This window comes from Brassica napus, chromosome C7 (assembly GCF_020379485.1).
Source record: "Brassica napus cultivar Da-Ae chromosome C7, Da-Ae, whole genome shotgun sequence".
Lineage (NCBI taxonomy): Eukaryota > Viridiplantae > Streptophyta > Magnoliopsida > Brassicales > Brassicaceae > Brassica > Brassica napus.
The window spans coordinates 24714457-24725420 of record NC_063450.1 but is presented as its reverse complement, the minus strand read 5'-3'; the positions used below and the strand labels follow the sequence as shown (position 1 = coordinate 24725420).

The following is a 10964-nucleotide window of genomic DNA, read 5'->3' as shown; positions in this document are numbered from 1 at the left end:
AACACAAACCACCAGACGCATAAAATAGCCCAATTTATTATAATCTGATCTACCTTGTTAAATGCACCTGCCATAGTCTAAGAACGAGCGAGTCCGGGCTTTTTTAGAACTCTAGGCTTCTTATCCACTCCGGCGTGTCACAGAACCCTGCTTTCCAGTAAATTTACCACCACAAAGCTTACCCAAGAGACTCATCTCTATCTCATGTACTCTCACAGATGACTCTTCTAACTATAGCTCTCCGCTCAACATGTTCACCAAATTCAAAACTCTGTCGCGGAGCTTGAGGCTCATCCAAGCCCTTGAAGGTTATGTAAACGTGTGCACTTTTGCCCTTGAGTCTCTCTTTCGACGGCTCCGAATCATCAGCACTAGTTTCTATGACCACATTAACAATCTTTAACTTAGACTGATAGTCTCTGTCCCTCCGGAGCAGCAACAAACAACAATATTGGTATTAGTTCTTATTATGAACAACAAACAATGACATTCGTGAAATATCATTAGCTGATATGCAAAACTTACTGTTACGATAAGCTTATCATGTGAATAAATGACAAGTACCAAATACATTAAAATCCAGCCAGTGGCTTCCCACTCGGATCGATTCACCTGTTAAAATCAACAAGAAGATATATATATATAACTTGCTTAATTGATAATGTGCAAAACAAAAGTTAAGCTTACCATGTAAAATCGGCTTTCATCATTCAAATCAGCAGCCGATGGCCAGAGAGGCAATTCACCTACGAAGGGAACAGTGGCCTCTGGACAGTGTGGCATGAATGGCTCTTTGGCTGAGTTACCTTCATCTTTAGCTTCTTCTTTGAGTCTAGCAACAGAGCAAGTAAAATCCAAACGCCCAAACGATTTTTCATCAATCCGAACCTGAAAGGTCTTAACCGTTGGGCTAACATCTGGATCGTGTGCTAACAAGGTCAGGTAGTACGAGCTCACACAGTTCATCGTCACGTTGAATTTGATTAGGGAAGATAGCTGATAGTTTGTCCCCTGCCAGATGAATAAAGAAAATAGAGTGAAAGAAGTAACATATTAAACACCAACTAGAATAAAACAAAATATATTTAGTTGCGATGCAGTCCCACCATACAATAACTCTTCACCAATCATTACATTCATAAGTCCTCATTACACAAATTGGTGTTCCACACATATATGGTGGAATTGAAACATCCTCTAGATCAAAGCCCTAAACCATCACCACAATAAACAGTCCATAATCAAAAATGGACTAGAATCAATCCATAATCAGCAACCCTAGCTAGAAGAATATGATAAAAAATACTTACTTCAGATTCTCTCACAACACGCCAGTAATCGTCACGCACTCTTGCGTACTCCTCCGCTGAAACATACTCCTCCGGAACATTATCTTCTGTCGTCATCATTCTCCCCGTCGTGGTGGCTGATCTTCAAACACGAGTTTAGGGCTCTTCTACGAAATTTTATTTAAAAAATTCTGGGTTATCTTCTCTGTTAAAAGAGAAGTATCATTTTTATCTACCATAAAAAGTCATACTAGCTTTATTTAGGTCTATTTCATTAATTACATTTATTTAATTATTTATATTAATCTATTCAATATATAAAGATATTAATAATAAATCAATTTTAACTGTAAATTTAAATTTTATTTTTAGTTATAACAAAATGTTGAGAAAAAATCTAACAAAATCTTTCTAAAAATTTAAAATATTTTATTTAAATTAATACCATTGATTAATTTCGTAATTAATAATATATACTATTATACATTAATTTAAATAAAATTTTATTATGAAACAAGAAAAAATAAAAGTGTATGCTATTTTTCAAATTTTATAATTATATTCTATATCTTCTTTATTAAAAGAAATACCATAAAAATCATACTAGGTCTATTTCATCAATTACATATATTTGACTATTTAAGTTAATCTATTTAATATATAAGATTTCTAAAAAAATCTTATAAATTACATAGATATTAATAAATAAATTTTAACAGTAAATTTAAATTTTATTTTTACTTATAACAAAATATGTTAAAAAAACCTAACAAAATCTTAATAAAATTTTAAAATATTTTTAAATTAATGCAGCGATTGATTTCATAATTAATAATATAGTATTATTATAATGTATTTACTTATAAAATCCCACAATATACTAAAATAAACAACATATAAATATAAATTATGCTAAGAAAATATCAGTTTTATAGTATAACTAAATAAAATTTTAAAATGTATTGTATTCAGTCTATAAAAATTAGAAAAAAGGAAGGAGATTCTCAATTTTTTTTATTTCATACTATGAATTTATTTTACCAAACTCAAAAATATATTAATATATAATAACAATTAATAATAAAGTAAAATATATAAAACAAATCATTATACATTAATAATATCGTAAAAGAAATATAACCAATAAAATTATAGATTTACACAATATATAACACTAAAATGTAAATATCTTTTAAAGTTTTGCGATGGTATCCCTTATATATTTATAAAATGAAAATCTACCCGCACGGATGTGCGGGTGAAAAATCTAGTAGGTTTTTAAAAGCATACAAAGTCGGTTTCTCTCTTGGGTCAAGTTTATTTTTGGATATGATCTGATTTGAATCTTTAATCGGGTATGGTATACTAATTAATCCGTTTATAAACCAGGATTTTATAATTTCGTGGGGGAATTTTTGTGGGGAAAGAATTACAACTATCGTTTCATGTAAAAATAGAACATGTACATTAACAAAAAAGTTGTGCTCCTCCAGCAAAATATATTTTTGACTTGAAAAAAATTGCAGAATAAAATTATATTTCATCTACTAACTAGTAATGACTTAAGAATAGACTCGTATATTGGGTTTAACAGAGGAAGAAGTGATACAGAGCGGCAGTTCGTGACCAATAACCATGCACTGGGTTTGTTGTGCCGTCGCTTGATCCACATGGCTGACGTGATAAAATCTTAGTCCTCGTTGGGTATACGTATATACCATATATACCCTAACCTTTTTCCCGATATTTCTGATCATTGCCTATAATCTATAGACACTTTTTACGTTCCTTTGCATATTGAATCTACTTGGCTCTCGACATATATGTCCGATCATGGCCTTTTTTTTCGACATCGCCTATACAAACATTTTCTCGATATGTCCGTTCATCGCATATATATAGACAATTTTTAACGTTCTTTCGCACTGAATCTATGTGTTCCACTCTATAGATCTCAAGACGTTTGATTCCAAGTAATTACTTCTCAAAATAGAATCATGATAAAGTATAATCAAGTGATAAGATTTTACGAACCACTATCAATATCAATTATTTTTACTACATTTCAGTTTGGATCCCAACCATTTTTTTTACGACAAATAAACAAATTTTATTAATAAGAATTGAAGATTACAAAGTCAATATTCAGAACTTTTGAAAAGCAAATTATTACACAACCAAGTATATGCATCATCAATTGAAAAATATAATATAAAAAGTTGAATTTGACGATGCTTTCCCAAGATCAGTCTTACTTGCTTACAGAACATTCAATTTATTATTTTCTTTCCATGTATTTAACATTTCTTTGATGTAAATTGGGTATTTTATTAACATTTTTTTGGTGAGAATAATTCATACTAACACACAGCATAGAAAATCCAAAACTTACTTAAGAAATTCTGTATATTCGTCAAGAACTCAAGATACAAACTCTGTATCAGCCCACCATTAAAATAGGAAAATATGAGTTCACTGTTCGTCTATGCAAATATAGCTTTCAACTTGCCGTTGAAGATCACTGTTCGTTTGTATTTTGTATTTTGAATGCTTTGAAGAGACCATATGAGTTCTTATCCGTGATGATACACGTTTATAAAGCATCTTTAATTGGTTCGTACGTATCGATATGAGGAGTTTATATTGAGTTCAGAGCTCCAATGTTAACAGTCTGACATTTTAATGCAGGTTACGGTTGAAGAAGCCTCTACCAGGCATGTTGCATTACATATAAAGAGAGACTAGTATAAGTTAGATGGATGTAAACAACAAAGCAAAACAGAACACATGCTGATGTCTTTGTCACATGTGATTATCTGATCCACACATTCAAAATGGATCTTGGTCATCACGCGGACGGTCAGACTCCATGAGTTGCACTAGTCTGAGCGAGGTCGCTTTTTAGAACTCTGGATTTTCTTTTCATTATGGAGAGCCACAGAAGGCTGCTTTTGAGTACTTTGACCACCACAAAACTTACCTGAAATAGTCAGGTATCCATCCTCATCAAGGACTCTTCTAACTACAGCTTTGCGTTCGACATGCTCACCGCTCTCAAAAATCATTCTAGGGGAACAAACATTTGCCAGGCCCTTACACTTTATGTAGACATTTGCACGTGTGGCCTTGAGTCTCTCATTCGGCGGCTCCATATCTTCAATACCAGTTTCTATGGCCACTTCCAGAATCGCCAATTTGGAAACAACATCCCTCTGTAGCAGAGTCAACAACAACATTGTTGATGTTAGTTGTTATTATTACCATTAGTATCAATCATGATATGTGATTAATTGATATGTAAAATTTACCTTCGCGACCAGCCTAGCATCTGCACAAATTACAAGTTCCAGATACATAGGAATCCAATCATTGGCTTGCCACTCTGATTCCTTCACCTGCAAAAGCCAAAAGAAAAAGAAAAGTATATCACTACTTGCTTAATTGATCATGAGAAAAGAAAAGTTAATAGTGTCTCTTACAGAAAATTACCAAGTAAAACCGTTTTCCATTATTCAAAGCATCATCTGACGGCCAATCAGGTAATTCACCTTTGAAGAAACTATCTGCAAGCAATTCACCTTTGAAGAGACCATCCTCCTTTGCTGCATCATGAAAGTGTGCTACAAAGGGCTTCTTGGGGTTCACTACGCAACAACATGATTAATCATAAAAGAGATGTGAAGATTTTATACCAAAAAAGAACAAAAAGCAAAAAAAAAAATGAACAATAGTGCAAAACAAGTCACCTTCATCTTTAACTCTGGAAATGGTGCATATAATATGCAAACAGTGTATTTTTTTCCTCATCAACTTTCACAGGGAAGGGTTTCTCCAGTGGGTGAATAGCTGGATCGTGTGCAAGCAAAGTGATGTAGAAAGAGGACAAACAATGCTGTAACATGTTGAATTTCAATAGGGAATCAAGCTGGAAGTTTGTCTCCTAGCAGATGAAAAAAAAGAAGAAATAAAAGTGATTGAATGTGGTATAAGGGAACAATAGCATGAATGTTGGTAAAGCACAAAGAGAAGAGGAGAGTAGTTTGTAGTTTTTTTTTTTTAAATTTACCTTAAACTCCAAATTTTAGCAAAAAAAAATAAAAATTTACCTTAAACTGTTAAACATATTGTAACGATGAAGCCCCACCTTAGCATAAAGGTTGACCATTACAGGTGATGAGGATAACTCTTAAAACGTACACAATCGTAGGGCATCAGTCCAGTGATCACTCCAGAATTTGATGGTAATGAAATATTCTCAACATCGAAGCCCTAAGACCAGTCAGCAAAATAATCAGTCCATAAACAACCATAGAAGGGTTCGATTTAGCTTAAATATTGAAACCTAAGACTCATCAGCTAGTTAATAACCCGTCCATAAACAATCTAGAAGCGGTCGGTTTATTTTAAATATCAGAAATCTAAGATCAATCAGCAAATAATCAATTCCATAAACAACCTAGAACGTTCGATCGATTCTAAGAACATCATATAGTATAAATTAAATTCAATAAAACAATAAGAAGTTGGAAGACTTACCTCTGATTCATTCACTTGACGCCAATATACCTCTGCACGCTATAAGAATCTACCGACGGATTTTCCAGGGTCGACATATCTCCTCGTCGTCGCAGTGGTGGTGGACGCTTCTTCGTTTTTATTTTAATCATCGATCACCTATATATAGTATATCTTGTATATTAAAACAGAAATCACAACTCATAAGATAATTATTAAACTTAATTCATTTCTCTTCTTGTTACAAATGATCACATATATATAGTAAACCAAGTCGGTGGTTTTAACCGACTTTAAGAAGAAGACAAAACATAGGATAAACATTATCCTAATAGATAATTTATAAACCAAGATATTTTACCAAAATATTTAACACTCCCCCTTAGTTATCTATTTTGTAATACGTAGTGCCTCGTTAAAAACCTAAACATAAAAAAATCCATTGGAACAAAAACCACGACAAGGGAAAAAGAGTACACTACCGCAATCTCCCTCTAATAATAGTAGACGTAACTTTCTTGTTACAGATCACGTAAATGCCGCATTCCGATACCATAGACGTGTTTTCGGAATGTTGTAGTTGGAAGAGCTTTGGTGAACAAGTCAGCCGGATTTTCGCATGACCGTACATACTCGATGTCCACTTCTTTATTTTCCTCGAGCTCCCTTATGTACGAGAAAAATCTTGGAGGGATGTGCTTTGTTCTATCGCTCTTAATATAGCCTTCCTTGAGTTGAGCAACACAAGCCAAATTATCTTCAAATATTTTCGTCGGTTCTTTCTCGTTGACTATTCCGCTTGCTTCTTGTATGTGTTGACTCATTGATTGAAGCCACACACATTCTCGACATGCTTCGTGAAGCGCAATTGTTTCTGCATGATTCGAAGAAGTCGCAACCAGAGTTTGTTTCTGGGACCGCCAAGAGATCGCGGTTCCATCAATTGTAAAAACGTAGCCGGTTTGCGATCGAGCCTTATGAGGATCGAATAAGTATCCTGCATCTGCAAAACCAACCCTACCAAACTCGGGTTTTCTAAAATACATTAACCCTAAATCAATTGTACCTTGGAGGTAACGGAATACATGCTTTATTCCGTCCCAGTGCCTGCGAGTAGGAGCAGAACTATATCTTGCCAAGAGGTTAGTAGCAAAGGCAATATCGGGTCTGGTACAGTTTGCAAGATACAAAAGCCCACCGATAACACTCATATAAGGTACTTCAGGACCTAATATCTTCTCGCTATCTTCGCAGGGCCTAAAAGGATCACTCTCAACATTGAGAGACCTACCAATCATTGGAGTACTCAAAGGAGTTGCTTTGTCCATACGAAAGCGTTTCAATATCCTTTTCGTATAGTTTGATTGATGCACAAATATACCTTCTCGGAGATGCTCTATCTGGAGCCCAAGACAAAACTTTGTCTTGCCGAGATCTTTCATTTCGAACTCCTCTTTCATATGAGTTCGAGCATCATCAACCTCCTTTTGAGTTCCAATTATGTTCAGGTCATCTACATATACAGCAATGATCACAAAGCCAGATGACGATTTCTTTATAAAAACGCATGGACATATCGCATTATTCACATATCCTTTACTCAAAAGATATTCACTTAAGCGATTGTACCACATGCGTCCGGATTGCTTTAATCCGTAAAGTGATCGTTGTAACTTGACCGAACAAATCTCCCTGGATTTTTCTTTCAATGCTTCAGGCATTTTCAATCCCTCAGGGAGCTTCATATATATATTGTTATCCAACGATCCATACAAATACGCAGTCACAACGTCCATGAGATGCATTTCAATATTTTTAGACGCCGTTAGGCTCATCAAAAATCTAAACGTAATTGCATCCATTACCGGGGAATACGTTTCCTCAAAATCAATTCCCGGTCTCTGAGAAAAACCTTGGGCAACTAATCGGGCTTTATATCGTGTTACTTCATTTTTCTCATTTACTTTTCTCACGAATACCCACTTATACCCAACAGGATTTACGTTCTCAGGCGTTATGACTATAGGTCCAAAGACATTTCTTTTATGTAGAGAGAGTAATTCAGTTTGAATGGCCTTCTTCCACTCCTCCCAATCATGTCTTTTTTGACATTCTAAAATGGACCTTGGATCGGGATCATCATTTTCATGATCGATCTCTTTGGACACAGAAAAGGAGAACATCCATCAACATCTTTTATCTTATTTCTGATCCATAACTTTTCATCTCGGGCGTAGTTGATGGAAATCTCATACTTTTCTGTTCCCTTCTCGTCATCTGGATCATCTTTATATATGCCTTCTTTCAGACATTTTTCAGTATCAGGTTCTTCTAGAACCTTTCCATTTATGTCTACTTTCAGACATCTTTCAATATCAGGTTCTTTTCGAACCATACTATTTTGCTCATCCAATTTCTTTTTCTTTCGGGGATTTTTATCTTTAGAACCCGCTGGCCTCCCCCTCTTTAACTGAACCCTAGGTTCATTCATTTTATTTCCATCAGTTTGTTCTTTAGGAACATCAACTCTTGATGGAACATTTTCAGCGGGTATACATGACTTCGTCACCCTTCTTGTATCTGTGAACGCATCTGGTAACTGGTTTGCCAAATTATGCAAATGCCCAATTTTCTGAACTTCCAGTTCTCTTTGATTCGTAGGGGGATCAAGGTGTAACAACGACGGTGTACACCATGTAATCTTTTGAGGAATTTTACCAATTCTTCCCCCTAACGCTGGAAATTCATCCTCATTAAAATGGCAATCGGCAAACCTTGCCGTAAACATATCACCAGTTACTGGTTCCAGATATCGTATTATACTTGGTGACGTATAACCCACATATATTCCCAATCTCCTTTGTGGGCCCATTTTTGTTCTTTGTGGCGGAGCTATCGGAACATAGACCGCACACCCAAAGACACGGAGATGGGATACATCTGGCTCTTGCCCAGATGCCAATTGTAATGGGGAGTACTTATGATATGCACTTGGTCTTAGCTGAACCAGTGCAGCCGCATGCAATATAGCATGTCCCCATACAGAAATTGGGAGCTTTGTTCTCAAGATTAACGGTCTTGCAATCAACTGCAACCGTTTTATCAATGACTCGGCCATGCCATTTTGTGTATGCACATGGGGAACTGGATGTTCCACATCAATCCCCATTGACATACAATAATCATCAAAGGCTTGTGATGTAAATTCACCAGCATTATCAAGCTTTACTTTCTTAATGGCATACTCTGAGAACTGCGTTCTCAGCTTTATTATCTGGGCAGTGAACTTTTCGAAAGCCGTATTTCGTGTCGTCAAAAGAGACACACTTGACCATCTACTAGATGCGTCAATCAATACCATGAAATACTTAAACGGCCCGCACGGTGGGTGGATCGGCCAACATATATCACCATGTATTCTTTCCAAAAACATTGGTGATTCATTGCCTACTTTTGCTGGTGATGGCCGAGTTATAAGCTTTCCTTGAGAACATGCATCACATGTAAACTCGCCCGTTTGCAAAAATTTTCCGTTTTTCAACGGATGGCCATTCGAATTTTGCACTATCTTTCTCATCATGACTGAACCAGGATGTCCTAGCCTCTCATGCCAAATTTTAAATGTATCAGTAAACTTCATGTTTACCACGGCATAAGACTCAGTCATGGTTATTTTCGTACAATATAGTCCAGAGGATAACATTCTTAACTCTTCCAATATATATTTCCTCTCGGACTTAATGCAAAGAAATTCAATGCCATCTTTACTCATAGTCTCAATACGATATCCATTTCTTCGGATATCCTTAAAACTTAACAAGTTTCTATGAGACTTGGGGGAATACAATGCCTTATTTATCTCAAATATCGTCCCCCCTGGCATTGAAAATTTCACTCTTCCAGAGCCCATAATAATCTTTGCATTACCAGATATTGTACTTACGCTTCCAGCGTAATTTCTTATTTTGAGACTGGAGAAATATTTCTTATCTTTAATTATCGTGTGTGTTGACGCACTATCTGCCAAACACAGATCTCCATCCATAGTCTCAAAGTTTGGCATTTTTTGAATATAAAATTTTCATAAAACATATTATTAAACATCAAACATGACAAACATAACATATATCTTACAACAAAAGATATAGATACTATAATACAGTCTATTTATATCACATCGATCTACATCACTCATCGATACTCTCTGGCTCAACCAGAAAGTCTGATACGTCGAGATGAGTATCATCGTTCAAACCATGAAAGGATGGCTCAGGTTCATCAGAGATGAAGTTTGTTTCACCTCTTCCTTTCTCTTTTCCCTTTTGGGATTCTCTATACAGATCGGCTAAATGTTTTGGCGTACGACAGTTACGTACCAAATGACCTTTCATGCCGCATCTGTAGCAAACCTTTCTTGTTTTCCTTTTATCATCCTGGCCCTTTTCATTCCTTTCATTTTCGTGGAAGTCTTTATTATTTCTTTCATCATAGGGATGGAATCTTCTTCCTCGTCCTCTTCCACGACCATGATAACGGTTTCCACCACGTCCACGACATCGTCCTCTTCTATTATCATAACTGGATGATGCAACATTCGCTTCAGGGAATGGAGCAGATCCAGTGGGACGAGCTTGATGGTTTAAAGTCACGAGTTGATTATTCTGCTCCGCTACAAGGAGGACTTGCATCAACTCCGAGTAACGGGTATATCCATTCACCCGGTACTGTTGCTGCAGGATTACATTTTCAGGATGGAACGTGGAGAGAGTTTTCTCGATCATATCATAATCACTTATTTTCTCTCCACATAACATCATCCTCGAAGTAATTCCGAACATCGCGGAATTAAACTCACTAACACTTTTGTAATCCTGGAAACGGAGATGGATCCACTCGTGTTTAGCTTTCGGTAAGATCACATATTTCTGGTGATCGAACCTCTCTTTTAAAGATTTTCAGAGGTCACAAGGATCCTCTTTCGTAATATATTCATCCTTTAAACCATCATGTATGTGGTGTCGTACAAGTATCATGGCTTTAGCCTTTTTCTCATCCGACACTGTTTTCGAACTATCGATGGTTTCCAAAAGCCCGTTTCCTCTCAGGTGCATCTTTGCACCCACTGCCCAGGTCATATAATTATTTCCCGTAATATCCAGG

The 10964-nt window shown here is 35.8% G+C and overlaps 2 protein-coding genes and 1 pseudogene across 2 annotated transcripts; all 3 read right to left on the bottom strand.

Moving 5' to 3' along the window:
• Positions 1-202: 202 nt before the first annotated feature.
• Positions 203-1406, bottom strand: LOC106369441 (UPF0725 protein At1g23970-like). Its single transcript, XM_048764096.1, has 4 exons — positions 1311-1406; positions 1154-1210; positions 807-1011; positions 203-378 (listed from the first exon to the last, which is right to left on the bottom strand). The coding sequence occupies exons 1-4, from the start codon at positions 1404-1406 to the stop codon at positions 203-205; spliced, it is 534 nt and encodes a 177-aa protein (XP_048620053.1).
• A 2493-nt stretch (positions 1407-3899) lies between these two features.
• Positions 3900-6198, bottom strand: LOC106370117 (annotated as a pseudogene).
• A 3793-nt stretch (positions 6199-9991) lies between these two features.
• LOC125590509 lies at positions 9992-10642 on the bottom strand. Its single transcript, XM_048764095.1, has one exon. The coding sequence runs from the start codon at positions 10640-10642 to the stop codon at positions 9992-9994; it is 651 nt and encodes a 216-aa protein (XP_048620052.1).
• Positions 10643-10964: the final 322 nt, after the last annotated feature.

Coding starts and splice junctions, on each gene's coding strand:
- LOC106369441 (XM_048764096.1), bottom strand. CDS start 1,406: ATGACGACAGAAGATAATGTTCCGGAGGAGTATGTTTCAGCGGAGGAG. Junction 1,211..1,310: donor GTGTTGTGAGAGAATCTGAA/GTAAGTATTTTT, acceptor GTGATGGTTTAG/GGCTTTGATCTAGAGGATGT. Junction 379..806: donor AGAAGAAGCTAAAGATGAAG/GTAACTCAGCCA, acceptor ATGTGGTCATAG/AAACTAGTGCTGATGATTCG.
- LOC125590509 (XM_048764095.1), bottom strand. CDS start 10,642: ATGTTCGGAATTACTTCGAGGATGATGTTATGTGGAGAGAAAATAAGT.